The sequence below is a fragment of the Desmodus rotundus genome, chromosome 4, assembly GCF_022682495.2.
Source record: "Desmodus rotundus isolate HL8 chromosome 4, HLdesRot8A.1, whole genome shotgun sequence".
Classification (NCBI taxonomy): domain Eukaryota; kingdom Metazoa; phylum Chordata; class Mammalia; order Chiroptera; family Phyllostomidae; genus Desmodus; species Desmodus rotundus.
The window spans coordinates 30,349,005-30,369,550 of record NC_071390.1 but is presented as its reverse complement, the minus strand read 5'-3'; the positions used below and the strand labels follow the sequence as shown (position 1 = coordinate 30,369,550).

The 20,546-nt window shown below is 42.8% G+C and overlaps 1 protein-coding gene and 1 pseudogene across 3 annotated transcripts in view; one reads left to right on the top strand and one right to left on the bottom strand.

The window, feature by feature from the left end:
- PANK1 (pantothenate kinase 1) overlaps positions 1–20,546 on the bottom strand; it is a 50,973-nt gene that overhangs the window by 17,199 nt on the left and 13,228 nt on the right. For all 3 annotated transcript variants that reach the window (XM_053923165.1, XM_024563420.4, XM_045197788.3), the window contains exon 2: positions 3,842–4,194. In XM_053923165.1, the coding sequence (XP_053779140.1) occupies positions 3,842–4,194 (353 nt within the window). The remainder of the gene's footprint in view (positions 1–3,841; positions 4,195–20,546) is intronic.
- LOC128780668 (cytochrome c oxidase assembly protein COX20, mitochondrial pseudogene) lies at positions 6,227–13,504 on the top strand (annotated as a pseudogene).

The following is a 20,546-nucleotide window of genomic DNA, read 5'->3' as shown; positions in this document are numbered from 1 at the left end:
CAGATTAATAACAGAAACCGAGCTAAAAATATCCTTGGATGGCCAATTTAGATTTAGAATATCACACACCCACAATTACCCTACTCCCTCCAGATGATTTTTCGGCCATTAACTTTTTTAGATTGTTCCCTCAAGGAAGACCAATTCTTAAGTCCCCACGTCTTAAAAAAAAAAATGTAATGAAACAATCAGAAAATCTTTTTGTCTTCCCTATTATCTCACGTCTAACAAATAAAGACTGTTGTTATGTCCTGTTTGTTCAGACAGCAGGTCTTTTTTCTTTAAAGTAATGAAAAGAGTAACTTCTAATTTTGAATTAATGTTAGTCTTGGACTGAAAAAAACTCCCAAGAAAAGTTATGTGTTCTAATGAAGAATTAGGTGGACAAAAAAGGTAATTTTTTCTATAATGTTATTGTTAGAATACTGTGCCTTCTAAAGAATACTTTTATGGAAGTTAGAAAGTGTAGTTGTGGGTGAAAATATTAGATTTGGTACGTAAAATATTCTGGTAGGTTCTTTAGTCCCTGCAGTGGGGAGGGACACAGAGTAACTGAAGCGCGTAGGGTGTTAAGTGTCTGGGCCCATCTGGCCTCTCCCTTGAGGATCCCTTGGAATGGTGGCATTCCTCACTGGCTTACCAATTTCTTATCAGTTTTGAAGGCTAACGTTCGTCAGTCGGAAATTTTTGTGATAGTGATCCCAACATCTTAAAAGAAGGGAGGGAGGAAGGGAGGGGGGTTAGCTCATCACACAAAGCCCCTCCCAGCACCCCCTACCCCACCACTCCCCTCTCCCCCCGCTGTGCCTTGCTTGGCTCTCCACTTATTGCCCTTTGCTTTATTCTATATTCACTAGCTTCCTTGATGATTGGTCATTTCCCTGCACTAGAATGTAACTTTAAGGAGGGCAGAGGCTTTGTTTTGTTCTTTACAGAACTTGGCACATAGGAGCACAGTAAGTACTTGCTGAGTGAGTAAACGAATGCTTAAGAAAGAAGATGATAAAACCTATTCTTCCTCAAAAACTTTGGAAGGATAAGGGCACATCATGTAGCGCACGGACAAAAGGCTATGGGAAGAGATAAGCCTCCTTCAATTCTGCCTTCACTTTGGCCAAGACTGAGCGTGGAAACAGAAGGCAGCCATGAGCTTTCTTTTAGAGGTGAACGTTCCCCCTGGCCAGGCTGTTTGGCTAATACAGTCATGTGGCACAAAACACTTCGGTCAGTGAGGGACTGCGTGAATGATGGTGGTCCCGTACGATTACAATGGAGCTGAAAATGTCCTACTGCCTAGTGACACCGTAGCTGTGGTAATGTGCTAGTGCAACACATTACTCACAAATGTGAGTCTCTGTGGTGCTGCTGGTGTAGAAAAACCTACTGTGCTGCCAGTCATACAGAAGTGTAACCCCTACAATTATGGACAGTACATAATACTTCGCAATGATAAAAATGACTACGTTCCTGGTTTACGTATTTACTACTCTTATTGCTATTTTAGAGTATATGCTTTCTACTTATAGAAATGATACGTTTGCTACAAAACAGTATGCCATGTCATGCCAGCAGCAGCCTCACACATCTGGTGCTTCCCACACCTCAAGATTGTATCATTTTCTCTTGTGCTTGATTTAATCTCGTGTTGTTTTGTATAGCAACATGCTAAACAGGCTTGTAGCCCAGGAGCAATGGGCTCTTGGACCGTACCGTGGTAGGCTATACCAGACAGATCTGTGGTAAGTGCACTCTATGATGTTTCTGCATAACAGTGAAATCACCTAATGATGCATTTCTCAGAACATGTCCCCATCATTAAGTGCATGTGACTGTACTTCAGACTGGCTCCGTGCTCCAGTCTATTCGTTAGGCTCCAACAGCCTGCCTGAGGGAGCAGAGGTTTTTTTACCTGGGTTGTAATAATGTATGACCTTTCTTACTTTAGAACCTTGAGAAACACACTTGCTCATAGCCAACGTCTATTGAGTAACTTCCTCCCAAACACACATTACCCCAGAGGAGAGATGGAGGCATTAACAGACATTGCATAAATGCTCCAGGTCACCTTGGTTCACTTTGGGCTCCCCAGGGGAGATGGACAGTCGGGTGTCCTTGAGTGACCCACAGAGTTCACAGCATGAGGGTTGGGTCAGCATTCCTTCTGTATGAACCAGAAATGAGATGACAGCTCAGCTCTTACCTAGGGGCCACTCCTAGAACCTCTTAATCTCTCTTTAGCTTTAGCTTTCTTATCCATATAGCACAATAGTGCTACACTTCCTGTTCTCCAGAGATCACTTCTAGTTCGGATGTCCTAAAAAACAGATGATGAAACTGAGGCCCCTAGGAGGGACATATCTCACCCAAAGTCACCTGGCTAGTTAAATGAAGACACAGGACTAGAATTCAGGTTCAATGCTTTTTTGATTATGAGCTCAAATTTAATTTTCATGTGCCTGGATCTCAGTTTTAAAACTCTTTGATCTTGGGCCCCTGTGATGGGAAAAAGATCCCATGAATCATTTAAGGAGGTGGCAGCGTCAAATTCTACTGCTGGGTAGGGAAAGGGGACATAAAAGAAAGAAGCTAACACATGAGTATAAGCAGTCTCACTTAGGGTACTGTGGTAGGACTCCTCAGTAGAAACTACTTAGTATATAATCAAAGAGATAAACAACGTTAGCTTTGATGATAGAAACAAAATTTTCACTAACTTAATACCATGAAAAACAAATTGACTCCTTAATTTATTCATTAATGATAGACTTTATGACAAGACTGGATTACACTAGTTCCAGGACAGGGCTCGCTTCAGCAGCCCATATACTTTACTTCCATGACAAAATGCCACTGATTGGTACTCTAGGCTCTAAGAAAATGTATTTTACATCTTACCTCACTACGTTTTCAACTTTGTTGCAAGACTAACCCCCAAGTTGTCCAACCTTTCCTTCTCCTATGTTCAATCACTTTTGTTAATCTAGTTTCCTTTTCTTCCTCCACCTATTTTTTTTTCTCACTTTATTCCCTGTGAGATGAGGCTGGACAGTAGAGAGATGACCTTGGCTGTAGAGATGGGAAAACTGGAATGCATAGGTGTTAAGGGACTGCTAAATAAAGAGAAAGTTTGGGCTCCATGTCACTCACTCACATCTTCCATTTAGCCAGATGTGTCCAAGCCAAAGGGCAGCCCGGGGGTGGAAAGCACTGCCAGTCGGGGTACGGCATGAGTCTATCAGGCAGCACCCGCTCCCCAAGTCGTGTTCGTTAATAAAGGAATTCACCTTTAAATAATACCAAAGATTTCATTTTTGTTTGTGAGTAAAACTTCTGAATGACATTCGTAAAATAAAAAGACAGTGCAAGTGGGTAGACAGAAGGAGTCATTTTTACTGTGATTTATAGAAAGGCTTTCCTGTGGGCCTCAGTCTATGTATCTGTAAAACTGGCACAGTGATTACGCTTTTCAGGGAATGGTAGTATTTGTGGAAAACTCTACAATACTTCAGAAGGGAGTTTTGTATCACCTTCTCTTCAGTGTACTGTGCAACGGTAATCATACCAAGAGTGATGATGATAGCTCATATTTATTGAGCATTAACAAAGCGCTAAGTGCATATTATCTCATTTAATATTTCATGTAACAACCCTATGAGGTAGTAATTATTCATGTAGATGAGGAAACTGAGGTAGAGAGGTAAAGTAAACTTAAAGAAAACCCCAAGGCTAGTAGTAGTCTAGTTCTTTGGTATGAGATGCCACGATTATGGATAAATGAGAGGTTTTTCTTTCTTTCTCTAAGAGGTGGTTTTGTTGTTTTAACAAGGACAAACCCACATACCATTCTGAAGTCCTCTTCGAACTTGAAAGCCCCGCCTCCTGTGGCACAGAGAGTGGTGTGAAGGCTGGAGAAGTTCTTTTCACTGCCCATCTGAATGAACAGGTGCATAGCACAGCTGGGGAAGCGGATGAAGTGCAGGTTTCCTTTGCGCCCACACATGGTCAAGTTTTTCAGTTCCAGGTGGACATCTCGGATCCCAGTTTTCCCATAAGCAGTGTTAGAAGTCAAATACTTCCTGATGCTCTTGAGGTTCTCCACTTCCTCTTGTTCCTCTTCAGCTGTAATATCCTTCGGTTCAAAGTAGACCAACTTAACCAGTGTTCCGCCGATATCCATGCCAAACCACGGAAATGCTAGAGGACAGAAAATGGAGTGCCGATTAATTCTATACATGCAAATAAATACTTGATTTTTTAATAGTCAATAACGAAATGCCATGGCGTTACATCCAAATGTGCATTTAACATTCAGTTGTCTTGATTTCACCTTTATGTACAACAGGCAAGGAGAAACTCACCATTTAAATGGTGCCCGTGATTCTGCCCACACTCACTCAACTAGAGCCCGTGTGGGACTGACTGAGATGAGAAACAGAACTGTGCAGTTCCCTAAGCCAGCCTCAGTTCCCATGCACTTCTCAGAGCTTGAGAATCTCACCAGGACGGGTGCAGCTCCAATACTTAAAAGGTACATATGTTGCCCAGATCATGGCTCCCAAAGGCTGGCTATTTTATCAGAGTCTTAGCCAAAGAAACACTGACCTATTCTGATGCCAGAGGAGAAGCTGGCTATGCTAGGTGTACCAAAAGACGTTGTATTCATTTCTAACCCTCATGGTGCCTTCCTAGGGCACTTTTCAATGATAATTTTTATAGCATTTGACTTTTGTCTCTGTGAGTAGACTTTATAAGGCACGACTGCACTGCTTTAATCTACCGAGTAAACAGGAGGCAGAAAGGGAGGAAAAGTGGGCTATGAGAGCTGATGGGCAGACATGATGATCCCTACGGTGGCTGAATTCTAAAGAGAACAGCTCCTGTTACATCTGCTTTCTTTCGCCATTGCGCAGAGACACTCACTCCATCTCAACTGGCCCACCCAGAATTCCCCAACCCAGCTGCAAGTTACAATTGCCTTTAACGTTCCAATTTCTGGTCTCCTGTGCCACGAATTCTGATGTAATTCAGGGGTGGGACCTGGGCATGAGTATTTTTTTTTAAAGTTCCCCCGTGGTTTTAATCTACACACTTGAGAACTACTAAACTGGAAGAACCACAGTCACTGACAGGCCCACAAATGAGCACAGCTCCTGACCAGGTCTGCCACGCACAGCCATACCTCAGATGTAGGGATACATATGTACCTCACAGATGACATTTTGGGGTCCATTTTCTAAAATTCACTGTATTGTGTAAACATGCCTACACATACAGTGTGTCTTCGAATAACACTGTTTTGTTATAATGTTGATGAGATGTCACAGGAACTTAACTCTTGTGTATATCAATTAGCCTATGGTAAAACTGGTTTTATTATATGTCATGTCACTTAAAGTCAGAGAAACTATGGACATTACATGAGAATTTACATCTGCTGGAGTTGTTGGCTTATGACAAACTGAATCTCCATTGCATTTATTTTTACTAATGTTAAGAGACCTGGCTGAGCTCCTGAACCAGCCGGACTTTATTTACAGGCAACCTGGAAAGCGGATGCTGTGCTGTCAAATTCTGTGCAATGAACAGAAAGCAAACCCAAATGTGTAGCCAAAATCTGGAGCCTCCCTTTTCCTTCCCTCAGCAGACACCAGGGGCTAAATCTGAAAGTGTAATATTAAAACTGAGTAAAGACCCAGGGATCTAAAATGACTGTTTTCAAAAAGTTTCGTTTATGTAGCCCTAGAGAACATCCACATGAGCCCTGGTCAAACTGTGCATATTATGCCTAGAGATTACACTGCCAGGAACATAGGTGGAGCCTGCGAAGGTTCCTTTTAGCAGCCCACTACCCTCTCCATCCGTATGTTGGGGAGGGAGGAGGGAGCGGTACAGGGGAGGAAGCCACCCCTGTACACAGAATCTCCTCTCCTGTGCATCACTGCTGTCCTTTAGCTGTAGCTGCTCCACACTGGGCAAGCAGTTAACTCCAACAGTATGGGAAAACAGAATTCCAAACTCCTGAAAGATTAAGATCAACAAATTCCACTGATCAAACCACGTTAACAACAAATGGCTTATTATCTTTGCAAAACAGATCCCACACAGCCCAGTGCAGGCAGGGAAGCAGAAGATAATAGAAAAGTGGAAACAGTTCATCCCTACTAGACAATTCGGCTCCCAAATGATGTTTCTTGGTCCACTCTCTAAAACTCACTGTGCCATCAGCATGGTCCACAGGGTAGGCAAAAGACGAAGCTGTGAACCAGGATGCAGAACAACTGCTTTCCAGAAACAGCTAGCTCACTGAAACTCCCTCCACCTCTCTAGACCTCAATTCCCTTAGCTATGGAAAGTGGATTACCTTAGAATGGTCTCTAATTCCCTCCCTACTATAAATTTTCTATGGATTTTTTAAGAAGTACAAAAATTAGTCACAACCACCCTTCATCATATAGGTGAACCAGAGCCCTACTTTCAAGCTAATGAAATAGTCTATGGTATGTCAACAGGTGGCTGGGCTATGCAATCAGCCTTGCAGTTATAGTCCATTCTTATCAAAGTAGGGTAGACGCCTACACCTGGGAGGATGGGGGAAGGGTGTTCTGGGACACTGCTAGGATGACCAGGACACTGCTTGGAAAGACTCTGGCAACACCCATTAAAATTAAAAGGGCACATACATTTTTCACCCAGCTAATAAGGTCCCTCTCTTGGACCTTATTTTTAAAGTCACCAGTATTGAAGGATAGGTTTCAGAATGTTCATTGCAGCACCCTTTAGAGCAGCCAAATTAAAAATTAACAAAAACCAGAAACAAAAGTGCATGCTCTTTAACAAGGAAACTGTTCAGTAAATGTGTATCTTCCAAACCATGGAATACTGGGCAGCCATTAAAATTGAATAAGTGAGACCTACACTAGCTGCCTGGAGAGATATCCCCAATTTTCTGCTAATGAGAAAACCAAAAGATTCATAGAAGTATAAATAATTTATTTACCCTATTTGGTTTGAGAAGAAAGGAGGTGAGGAAGAGAGGGGCAAAGAGAAGAAAAGGGGGAAGGGACAGAGGATGGAAGGAAGCCCCCAGTGGGTTTACGATTATATGAGCCTACAGAAGTGTAAACAAGCCCACCCCTCCAGGCTGTTACTATCATTAGAGGGTGCCAGGACCAGCAGGCTGCATGGGCAGAGGCTAGAGATCAGGGGAGGGGATGGAGCAAATTCTACACCTAGAACATACAGAAGTAAATTTAAAAAGAATTCAGTGATAATGAACATTAGGAGACATCTCAGCACAGAATGGACAGAACAAGCAGTGTGAAACCCAGAAAATAATCCAGTTCTGTGCCAGAAATCCAGTATTCACCCAGGAGAGCTGTCACCGGCCCTCTGGGACGAAGAGTCGCTACACAGCCTTTCGTTTGGGTGGGTATTTGTAAGTACAGGCCACTGCAAAGAATTCTCAATTTTGAAAACGCAACAGGGGACACCTAAACATTATGTAAGTTGTTTGGAGTCCTGGTTTCTTCTTCCTGCTTCACCTCCAGCTCATTTTTCAGCCATTTCAAAGCTTTTGTTGGCAACTCAACAGAACAGTGCGAAAAGTGTCAAGTTTTAAAAATGCAGTTAAGTGCTATATCAGCAGTTTTGGTTAAGGGAAAAGAGGAATAGGACTGGAATAATGTATTAGTTTAAATGACAGTAGAAATTGCTTTCACTTACCTATGTTCCTTTCTTACCTTCATGAAAAACTGAATGCTCTTTTATTCACATTTTAATGCTTTTATAGATGTGTCATATTTTTATTGATTGTTTTTTTGGGGGGGGGAGGGAAAGACATCGATATGTTGTTCCACTTATTTATGCATTCACTGGTTGATTCTTGCATGTGCCCTGACCAGGGATGGAACCCACGACCTTGGCGTACTGGGATGACACTCTAGCTGACTGAGCTACCTGGCCAGGGCACGACAGTGTCATATTTTTAAATGTACAATTTTATCTATTTATTTTCCTCTAAGCTTCCCATACACAGCTGCGGATGGAGACAGAAGAGAAGGGGAAGGAAGAACATCCCACTGCAGCTGCCACTTATGACTCATTTTTTCTTTAACCCAGGACATCCAGATGTTTTGATACATTCAGCTGAACCACTGATTAACAGTCTGTTCCATGTTTGACAGAAGAGATAGTGGTTCTAGATGCAGAATGTTTGCCTTCATCCTTTACTTCTCCACATCACACCAGATGTCATGTTTTTAAATTTCCATAATACTCATCAAGGATGTTCAGAGGAGGTGAGGTTCAAACTGTACAAGAAGATGCAAACACGTAAACTGCTCTACTCATCCAAAATGGTTCCTTCCATAATGAGGCATGTCTACACCAGAAGCTGACATTCCTAAAACCAGGTGCTATAGATAAGTAGTAGAATCAACCAGAGTCACAGGTCTCAACATGAATAAAGCTCAAAAACAATGCTGAAGGGAATCTGCTTAAATGGTGACTGACGAGTAAGTAGGTCATCGCTTCCAGACCAGAGCCTTAAGATGCAGGCATGACACCCTCTAGCAGGGGTGTCCAACCTGTGGCCCACCGGCCCCATGCGGCCCAGGATGCCTATGAATGGGGCCCTACACAAGCTCATAAATTTACCTAAAACATTATGAGTTTTTTTGTGATTACATGTCACAATGTATTTAACGTGTGGCCCAAGACAACTCTTCTTCTTCCAGGGTGGCCCAGAGACGCCAAAAGGTTGGACACCCCTGCTAGGACTTCCCCATAGCGATGGGAAGCATTCCAGACAGTGGCTGATCCGTCAGCATAGATCCTAGGGTGAGGACGCAACCAACCCTCGATGACGTACAGCATGAGCACGAAATAAACCTTTGTTCTTTAAGCCAGAGATCTGGGAATTGTCTGTGCTGCACCAGAACCTGGCCCTTTCTCACGGCTGCCTGATACGGAGTCCTGCTCCAACAGCAACAAAAAATGTGACGCTGGCTTGGAGGCCAGGCGGCAGGGAGGAAACAAATTTTGGAGGCTAGCAAAGCATTTGGTAAAACCATTATGTATGATACCTTGGAAGGCAGATCAATACCAAAAGAACTAGGGGATCTCGTATAAGAGGTTCAAGGTCAAATGTTCGTAGCATGTGTTGGTGACTATTGGCTGCTGTTGGCTGAACTGTAAAATGTGTAACCCAGAAGAGAGTGAGCGATGGGCTCAGAAAGTAACTGACTGCTTCACAAACAGAACGGAAAGGGAATAGAGTCTATCGAGTCAGACATGCATGGCTGGAAAAAAGCAGCTGCTTCTCCTCCCCAACATTTATAAATGATAACACTAAGAAAGCCTTTGAGTGAAAAAGAGCACTTAGCACTCAGCATCGGGGTGAGGCTCAGAGGAAGAAAATGACTATCACACTCACTCTTAACACTCTGAAATGGCTAAGATGTCTCCAACTAAAGATGCAGTTACGGTTGTGGCTTCTCAGTTAATTCTTTCAATCATAATAGCTCAGGAGAAAAGACACTAGAGGTGTGGCTTCCCCACCAAAGCCTGACAGGTTCAGAGTGTCATCAACTAAATCAATTAAAAAAGGCTGGAAGCAGGCACAAAGGCATACAGTGAATATGATACCAAGAACAGGAGGCTGGGCACATGGAAATAAACTAGAGTAAAATAGTTAAGAAACCTACTTCCTTTGGAAAAGAGTTGTACTGGCAAAGGAACCGAGAGCCTGAACCTAAAATGGCTGGGAAAACTATGCAAGGCCTGAAAGAACTCTAGAGCCCCCAGTCCTGTAAAGTCAGGAAGCAGCGGAGAAACCTGCTCGGCCCCCACAGAGGACACGCTTAAGATGTGATCAAAGAGGCTACTGGGAAAAGCCAAGGGCTGAAAACAGCAATACAGTGGGGGGCCCTTCCAAGAGGAAAATCGGGACCCCAACGGAATATTCTCCACCGACAAGGCTGGAAGCCCTGAAGATTTCAGAAATGCTTCAAAATTAGAATGAGGAAGGTCCAGTGAATGGATGCCTCCTACTCACCTCCTTTCTGAAGAGGAGTGTATACTGGGTTTTCCAATCTTTGTTTCACCGGTATATATTAACATACAATGTATGGGGGTGGTGAACAGCGGGTAACTTGCCTCTTACTTCAGAAGTTTCTAGATCAAGAGTTGGTGTCAAAACGAATTTAGATCATCCCCTAATTTAGAGCCTACTCTGTACCATGCAGATCCTGTGACTGGGTAGGACTTCAGGGTTGCTTCCTTTGGGGAGGGGACAGCTGTGTCTCACCTGCAGGTGGAAGAGCGGCCCAAATATCTGGTAAACAGAAACACAAACTGTGGCAGTCGCCAGGCTGCCGGCCAAATATTTCTGGTCCTCTTCCTTCAGGCCCATGGGGTTAGACGGTAACTCCTGGCCGCTTTATAACCGAGATAGACAGTGTGTCTAATCTATCCAGCGAGTCGTGAATGGAAACGGTGCTCGGCGCTCCCAGCCAAGAGCACCTGGGGCTCGTGTGAGCCTCTTCAGAACCCTCTCTCTGTTCCTGTGGCCAGCAAAATTCAAGGTTAATAATGAGTGCTCCATCATTTGGGTCACAGAGTGAAGATGAGCCTCAAACGAGCCCCTAGCCACCCCTCAATGGACTTGTAGTTCGAAAAAGAGAGATAACCTTTGTTATTTGAAGCCACTGGCATTTGGAGGTTATTTGTCACTGCAGGGTGCTCCTAACATCCCCTCCACCAATATCTGCGGCTGGTGTTTTCCCTGAAACCCTCCCTCTCCCGCAGCAAGAGAGCCAGGGACTGCCAGTATCGCTGGTAAACATGTGGGGGTTGAGCACTAATAGAAAGGTATGTAGGTCCTGCTGCACTTATTTCTGTCTAAAAATTTCTCTAAACACAATCCAGGACTAGCAATCTGGTAGTAGTTAAAACCGTGAAATGAATCAGTATTCCAAATATTGTGGTGAAAATAATAAAAAATGTTACTGGTAGTCAATGGCTTTAAAACAAAGCCGGTTTCTTAAAGGCCTTGCAGGGCACTAGAACAGTCTCCGAGGGGAGGGGACGTAGGCTTCCTGCAGGACATTTCAAAGGTTACAGAGTGAACTCCAAATAGCAAAACTGAGGGGGGGGGGGGGGAGCAACCACCACAGAAAAGGTTTCCTACCAGTCAAAAAAAAAACAATTTTAAAGAGCTAAAGGAGCCTGACATTAGAAAATCTACCCCCTCTTGGACAACCGGCCCCAAAGCGTTAAGGTGTTCCTGGTGAGGCTAAGTCCCGTAACACTCATATGTCTTCCTGTATGTAAATTAGGCACCCAGTGCTCAAGATCAGCTCCTTTGGGCACAGACTGACTCACCCACAAGTTGCCATCACAGAAAGCTTAACAGACCTCCCCAGGTTCCACCATGCTGGAACTCATTGTCATAACAACATGCTGTGAGGAGGGAGTGGCAGAACAGAATTCCTTTTCCCACTTTTTGTGAATAGATTTGTTAGGCCAAGTAGTAGGTGGGAAAGATGTCTGAGGATTGTGTAACCAACAGAAAAAAAAAAGACTTTTAAAGCACTTTGGAGATATTTTTACACTATGTAAATAATAATCACGTTGGAGTTGCCTAAGGACCTCTACATGTTAAAAAAAAAAAAAAACTTTCCTAAATTAGGTCCAGGTGTGTAACAGAATTGCATTTCTTTAAGAACTCGCTCTCTGAGGGCTAGCCTTCCCCTCACTAGGCCTAAATTTGGTGGATAGTAGAATGTAATTCTTTGCTAATCTATTCATAGAAAAATTTAACTTTAAGAACTGGAATGGACCTTCCATAGAGTGCAACACCCCGTTTACAGATAAAACGTAGGGCTTAGGAAGATCAAGGGGCTGCCCAAGGCAGTCAGTCACACTAGGTATCATCAGAGTCCACTTTCTGTGCCGGGAGACAACGCAGCCCCATCCAGCGAGGCGGCCGGAGCTGACTTGTCGGTCAGCCACAGCTGAGAACACCCCAACAAATGGAGGGATTGTGAGTAAGTTGCTTTATTGAGCCACTAATTAAGCTGTAAGATGGGTGAACTAACTAATCAGCCACATTCTGTTTCGTCCATCATCCTAAACACATTTAGTCCATCATCCTAAACACATATCCACAAAGCCCTCCCAAACCATATTTTTAACAGCATAAAAATAAGAGCTGAAAACCTAAGAACTATTTGAGATCCTTGAAAAAAATGGTAAATGTAAAATTTAATAAAAGGGTTTCCATAACACTGTAAAGAAAGCCATAATTATTGCACACAAAGCAATCTGCTAAACATTAAATACTATGTGCAGAGAAACTTGAGTCACAGTTTCTTTCAAATTAATGCACACCAGATTTCTTCCATCTGAATTGTAGTCACGTGGCAATACCCAGTGTTGGCAAGGGGACAAGCACACAGCACTCAGAGTACTGATGGGGATGTGACCTGCTGGAACCCTTCCACGGGGCTATGTGGAAATATATATTAAAAACCTCCAGATTGCTATACCCTTTGACACATTACTTCCACTTTACACTAAGTAAATAATTATGCATGCATTCAAAATGTACCTTAAAAATCACTGAAAATTTACCAACAATGAGAAAACTAAGTTATTGTCCAAACTAAAGGGCTGGTTAAATAAATGATTATCTGTTTTGCAGGATGGCATTTAATGATGTGAGAATGTTCATTATGTATTATTCAGTGCAAAGATCAAGTGATTAAATGGCATACTTCATATGATTGCAATTTTGTGTAAAAATTAAATGCCTACTTGCAAAAAAAAATCAAAACACAACAAAACGAATACGAGAAACTTCAGGCCAAAATGTTAACAGCCTTCTCTGGATCGTGAATTAGGGTGACTTTTTTCTTCTTCTTCTGGATTTTCTGATGATGCTTTCCAATTCTCTGTAATCGATACATTTAATCTTCATACTCAGAGTTATTTTAGAATTCTCAATCAAAAATTTCTTCGTAATGATGCAAAATAAAAAATTGTCTTAACTTGGCTTCAATGGGCAAACAGCTGATTTTTGGCTCTGGCCATGGAAAAGAGCATGCCTGCATTCCCCCACCTCACACATTCCTTCCTTCCCTGGCGGTACCCTACCTATATTAAGCATGTTCGCCTTTAGGCTCAAGCCCTCAAGCATGACAATGAAGGGCAGAGCAGGGCTGAAGGTCAGTCCTCGTCCCCTTGGTGTTGGGAAGAGAAAGGAGGAATTAGCCAATCATGTGATACTGGGGTGGGGGGCTTATCTTGGTGACCCTAGGCTGCTGGTTCCATTGTAGGGATAGTTACACAAAACTAAGAATAAAAAAAAAAGTGCCAGGGAAGGAATTAAAAACAAGATTTTATATTAAAGTACCCACCCCTTGACCCTGAAAGAAAACAAACCAAAGGTAACAGCAGTAATCAAGCAGTCTTGAGAATAGAACACCCAAATACGACTCACTGAAGTCAGCATGAACAAAGCCGAGATCAACTGTGTAAAACATCGTACACACCATGAGACAGCTTTCAATCAAGTAAATAGTATGTAAGTTGTACTGAAAGAGAGAGAGAGGGAGACAGAGGGAGAGAGATAAGGAAACCTGACACCCAAGAGCAGAGTCCTCTAGCTAGTTAGGCGGCTACCACCACCAGGTCTCCCCCAGGTGGGGATCTAGGATAGGAAGAGACTTGATTGACCAACCTGCACACACTATTGTCAGGGCGAAACCCTTATGTTAAAATTGGCATTTCAAAACCCGCTTAAAGGGACAAAGGTATGTCTTCAGGTCAGGATCACTGTGGGAAAGGTCACACACCCCTGTGTGACAACTGCCCTCCTCCCGCTGACACAGCCGCAGATTCTGATCAGCTTTCTCCCTCTCTCCCACACAAGGGCGGGAACAAAAGGGCTGATCATATTCTCATAATCCAGAGGGGAAAAGAGAGTAGTGAGGATTACTTTCAGGACTTCTGAGGCGAGAAATATTATCACACCAGCCACCAGGACTGAGGCTGGGTTTCGCCACCTTTGCCATGCCCGAATTATCCGTGGGGCTCACTTGGCTCCGCGCCTAGGGCCTGCAGTATTTTTTTAACATTCACGAAAATATTTTAATTTCTTGTAAAATTAGAAGAAAACATATAAATGTTCAGCTCAAAAAAATGTTGTACTATACATCATATCAATACAGTAATCTTTATACCAGCACAGTAGTAAGATATCATTTTTATTTCTTTTTTATGGCGGAAGGGGGTCCATGAAAGCTGGCCCGTGTCACACTTTGCTTCGCACTCAACCCAGGTTAGAGCCAACAGGATACCATACCGGAGTCGACACTGCATTTGCAATTTAAATGGGACCTTCAGTGGTCTGTTTACAATTGTAGTTCCTTAAAGCAACTTCAATTTTAGTATTCAGTGCAACTAAATTTTAAAGTCAAGAATTTGATTACATTTATTTTAAAAACTATTAGCTATACCCACATGTTACGTCTCAAATTTGCCTCATGATAAAAACCAGACTACCAGACCATACTGGTGCAGTGGGGCTGGAGAAAGTGTTTTCACTAAGGGGCCTCCGTAATTCTCACTGCTCAAGTTCAAAACTGCTGTTCCAGTCGGATCAAAATGAATGCTTTAAGCTGGACCACAACTTCAGAGTGAGAAACTGGAATTTGAATGACTTGTCCTTGCTCGTGACTTCGAGGGACTCCGGCTGGCAGACGAGGACAAGGCATGGAAGCGACCTGGTAGACGTTCCTGTCCCCATGACTGCCTGGAACACATCTAATTGCTTGCTAATGAAATTACTCACGGACGATTTATTACATGAGTGCTGCAGGTGATTTTCAAAGTTTAAGCACAGCGTTTGGACGGACGACACTGCGATTAGCCATCCATGACTAAACCCCATGGCTATCGCTTCAGAGACATTCCGCGTATAATTAAACTTTGTAATTGTGCTCCTCTCTCCCAGGGGCTCCCATTCGAAAGGTAGCCAGGCATTCCTCCATAAAGAAGTTAGGTCTGGCCCTGGCTGGCCAGCTCACTTGATTAGAGTGTTGTCCTAATATGCCAAGGTTGCAGGTTCGATCCTCAGTCAAGGCACATATGAGACTTAACCAATGAATTAATAAGTACGTGAAAGAACAAATCAACATTTCTTCCTCTCTCCCTCTCTCTCCTCCTCACTCTCTATAAAATTAATTGAAGGAGGGGGAGAAAAAAGAAGGAGAAGAAGTATTTAGCTCCAGCAACAGTACTCGTGTATTTAGGTCAGGCAGGCAGACATTCTTTGATTTGAAAACCATGTGACTGACCATGACACAGACAGAAACACCAACACAAAAGCTATGTTACTTTTTTTGTATGTTTTTTAAGGTTAAGATTTGAGACAGGAAAAGAAATGCTCTTGCAGGGAGCCATGCTTAGATCTGGATGGGGAAGAAGCAGGGGCAAAATGGAGCTCGAGATAAGGGAATCCAAAATGTCAAATACACGAGGTTAAAAATACGTTCCCATGATTCCCTTTAAGTCCCTGAGCAGCTCAGTGCAGTTTCTTTCCCAAGGTCCTGGGACATCTCCCTGCCACCCTTATGAGAGAGATCAGAGTAGAAAGGGGGGCCACTCTAGTGACCACTGAGCTCACCTTCTCCCCATCATCCCTACGGTCAAGCCCTACGTTTCTGCTCCAGGTCTTCAGAAGGGGAAGGGGAAGGCAGATGAAATTTGTTTCCCATCTCGAAGTTATGTTCTCAGGCCAAGGAGATGGGAGAAAAATACAAGTACAGACACTTATGGTCATCATCCCTATTCCCCACCAAGAAGCTGCCTGTCCTGCTCAATCTAGAGGCAAGGGAGAGTGAGTATCAACCTTCTCTGTGGTCCTCACCTTTAATTATACCTTCTTCAGCAGAAATACAGTCGCTGGGCTAAAAAGAAGATCTCACAGATTGGACTATGCAGAGATATGCCAGGAGATGCGAGTGCACCTGTGTGACTATCTCCACTGTGACTATTTCAGCCACCAGAGCTGATCACAGCTTCCGGCCAGAAAGGCTCCTCCAGCTACCCAACACCCTGCACTGTGGCTCAGGGTGGTAATCTCATTACTTGCTTAAACAAATCCCAGTTTAAACCACCAAGAGGTTTAGCTTTCTGTTTTGACAAACCACCAGAGCGTGCTTCCTTACTTCAGGGATGCTCCTGACAATTTAACACCAGAGAGTGGTTAATTAAAGAGGCTCTGGGGAGAATAGCACTGCTAGTTGGCACCGCCAGGCAGAACAACAAGGTTTGTTCATTTATTTTACTTTGACAGCAAATGTCTGGCAAATCTCTAAAATTGAGCTGAGTGGGGACCAAGCAAAGATGTGCCAACTGCTCGCCTGCAATGCAAGCTGAAATAAAGAGGCCAGACACACCCTCGCCAAATAATCTGAGAACTACGGGCTTTCGCATCCATGGATTCATTGAACAGGTATTTATTTTGTTCCTAGACAGTATGAGGCACGGTGGCAGAATTGGGAGGTGGCAAGGAACTTGGACTTACATTCTAGTCTGCAAGGACTCACTGTCATCAGGAAGTCTGCAAAGGAGTGAAAACCCTGCCGAGTGAAATTCGCACTGCCCTAGTCCCAGACACTCCTTCATTAAAACAATCCTTTAATATTTACCAACGGCAGCTCTGTGCAGGCTTCCGCCTCCAGCAAAGCAACTGTAACAAAGTAAAACCTGACACCTCCTAGCCCTTCAAGGACCTTATAATTAGACTGGAGATGACAGTCAAACCTAAAGAAAGTTTAAAATCACAGGATGGTAGTGTTGGAGGGACATAAGAGCTCTTTTAGGGAAATGCACATCAAAACCACAGGGAGATACCACCTCAAACTTACCAGGAGGGCTAGAATCTAAAAAAATGGAAAATAGCAAGTGTTTGTGAGGATGTGGAGAAACTGGAACCTTCATACACTGCTTGTGGGAATAAAAAATAGTGCAGTCAGTTTGGAAAAGAGTCTGGAAGTCCTGCAAGAGGTTGAACGTAAGTTAGTTTATTATGTAGTTAGTCTACTGGTAGGTGCACACCCAAGAGAAGTAAGCACATACATCCACGCAAAAACTTGTATGAAGTGTTCGTGGGCATTACTCATAACAGCCCAAAAGTGGGAGCAACCCGGATGTTCACCAACTAGTGAACGAACAAATAACATGCGATATCTCCATCAATGTAATTAGTATCATTTGGAAATAAATAGGGACAAGATACTGATACACATAAGACACAAATGAACCTTGAAAACACTAAGCGAAGTGAAAGGAGCCAACCACAAAAGACCACATGTTACATGATTCCATTTATATGAAATGTCCGCAATAAGTAAACCCAAGGGGACAGAAAGATTAGTGACTGCCTAGGGTTGGAGAGTCTAGGGGGAAAGGGAGAGTGGCTGCTAGTACGTTTTCTGAGGGGATGCCGAAGAGTCCTAAAACTGTAAGGTACAGTACAGGGAACAAAGTCAGCATTGCAATAACCATGAATGGTGATGGACGGTTGCTGGCCTTTGGATGGAGACCATTTTGTGAGGCTTGTAAATGTCAGATCACTGGGTTGTACACCTAAAACTAACGTAACACTGCATATCATTCTAATTAAAAATAAAATTGTGGTGATGGTTGCACTCAATATGCTAAAAAACCATTGAACTGTACATTTTAAATGTTATATCTCAATAAAGCAGATTTTATACATATACAAAGCTCTGGTTTTCAGAGATAACTTAACATTTCAAATATAACTGCCAGCCCTGACTGGTGAGGCTCAGTTGGTTGGGTGTCAACCTGCAAAGCGAAAGGTCACCGGTTGGATTCCTAGTCAAGGGCACATGCCTGGGTTGTGGGTTCGGTCTTCCCGTTGGGGTGCATGTGAGAGGCAACCAATGGATGTTTCTCTCCCTCTCTTTCTCCCTCCCTTCCCCTCTCTCTAAAAATATAGTCTTTTAAAAATAAAATATAAATGCCAAATTATAATAGTTTTTGAAGGAAATCTTTCTATATTCTTAAAGAGAATTTTAGCTCTTTCTGATGAGCTACCAGTTACTGTGCCTACCATATACTGATGTTCTCAGGAACCACATACACCTGTGCTTCCCAGGCTGCTATGGTTTTAGCATTCTTTTGTCTTTATTATAGCTTTCTATGTCCTGCTATCGGACTAACTGTTCATTTCTCGCTGCGGTTGGTATTACTGCAGTCTGTCTATCCCAAACCTCCAATGAATGCAGAGAAACCAGGAAAATCAAGTCTGTTAAACTGTGAGTTTGATAAGAATAGAGAGACCCAGAGAGAGCTCAGGAAGTATTCCAAGTATGAAATGCATGACTAGATCCAATTTTATCTACTTTCCAACACTGATTTTGGTTGCTCAGAAGAGTTTACTTCCTTCCAGGTTCTCAGCTGCCTTCTGGGTTAGTGATGACAAGTTGCCACAAGTGATCATCACTGTAATTAATAATAAACTTTTTTTTTACTATAACATCTTTATCAAAGGCACAGCTAGATATAACATCTAACTGGGAAGAGATTACAACTTAAAAGTATAAATATGAATTTTAAAATATTTTATTTATCTGGCACCATTTAGTTTGGGGACATGTGTCCTTATGTTGTTAAGGTGAGATTTGCAAACTCTTTAGCATTGGAACTTTTTTGGTCTATTACTTCTTAACTGTAGACCTCACATATGAAAGTGATAAAAAGCAACATCTTATTTACATTGGCTTATTTTACCCCCCAAAAGCACATTGCATGTAAAGTCAGTGAGGATGATCCTGTTTCAATGAACAAAAGGGCTGGAAAACTGTCACTTCCACATGACAGCCGTGTTCCCGTCCGTCTGGATTCCACAATGTGGGGAAAGCCTGCTGTGCAGAGAGTAGGTGCCTATCCTAGCTGTTTTCCAAACCGCTTTCCTTGCAATCTTAGGGATTTTTTGAATCAAAACTGATTCAGTAGCTTGAAAAGATTTACTGAAAATGTTCCACAAAAAGCTGAATACTAAAATTACCTAATAACTCCTCACTTTGCTTAGAGTACATATAAAAATCAAAAAGAAAGCATCTAAACCTGGTAAGCGTTGAAAGTCTAAGACCAGCGTTACCAGGACTTGACAGGTCACCCATTTACTTGTTATTACGCAACTGACCCAAGCCAAAGAGAGAACGTTTGCCAAGCAAATAAACATAAGCTTCTCCTAAAAATTAATCAAGTTTTGTACACATGAGCCCAAGTGGTGGACTGGCTTGTGCAATTTGGTGTGGACATACACACAGAGGCCAAACTTTTTAAAAGACTTCGTGAAGCACTACCCACTCACCAATAAATGGTCTGTTTGTAAGAATTCAGAAGCTTATTCCAATGTCTATAAATAATGCATTGACCCAGCAGCAGCACTGTACCAACTAGCACTCAGGGCTCACTATATGCCAGGTGCTATGCGAAGAGCTTTCCATGCAATATTTAATTTAATTCTCCTATCCCAATGAGGTAGGCAAGCGCTAATGTCATGCCCATTTTACAGCTGAAGAAGCTAAGGCTCAGAGAGGTTAAGGAACCCACCCAAACATTAGTTAGGTGGTCTCCCACGGACTTTTTAATTACAGCTTTTAAGTAGACAAAATTACTTTTAGAAAAGAATTTTGAATGAATTATTTGGACCCCTTAGAAGTTCCATCCTATATACAGCTGATGCCTAACAAATACCCATTGACAGAAAAACGAAAAAGCACACCCGAACATTTTGTCCACCGTGACTGATACAAATCAGTATAAAAACTGACATTAGTGATGTCCTTGTGTTATTAGAAAATATTAAATAATGTTCATTATTCTGCCAGAGAAGGCAGGGGTGTACAAAATGCATGTGAAGCCCATTTTGCATAAAGCTGGAAAAGTCATGAAACTAATAAAAGCAAACCAGCTCCGGCAGTTCTCTAGGCGAGAATCCCGTGACGTTTCATCCGTCCTGACAAACCAGAGCGACACTAAACAGCCTCAGGTCTTCGTCTTCGTTCCAGGTCCCACCCAGCACCAGCACTGCCAGCCCCCCCGGGCCTGCACCCAGGCCCTCCAAGGTGTTCTTGCCTGCTCACGCTAATGACTCTTGTCCACACTACCGACTTCTGAGGAATGGAGAGGAGCAGGATTCTTTTAATGTTACTGCTAATCTCTCAATCTCAAAACAAAAACTACAGAGGAGAAGCTGACTGCTTCTAGCCCAGTGATTTGGGGGTGATCCCAGAGCACCTTCTTCGGCGCGGGCCTCTATCATTCCAAGAATGAGGTTTCAAATCCCAGACCATGAAGAAATGGTTAAAAACTGATAATAAACAAAATGCTAACAAGTACTGAGAACCAAATGAATCCTCGGAAACAACCCAGTATCAGATTATCATCTATATCTATCAAAAAATGGAATGTAATAACGTGAACTGTGTTTAGAGAACGAACTT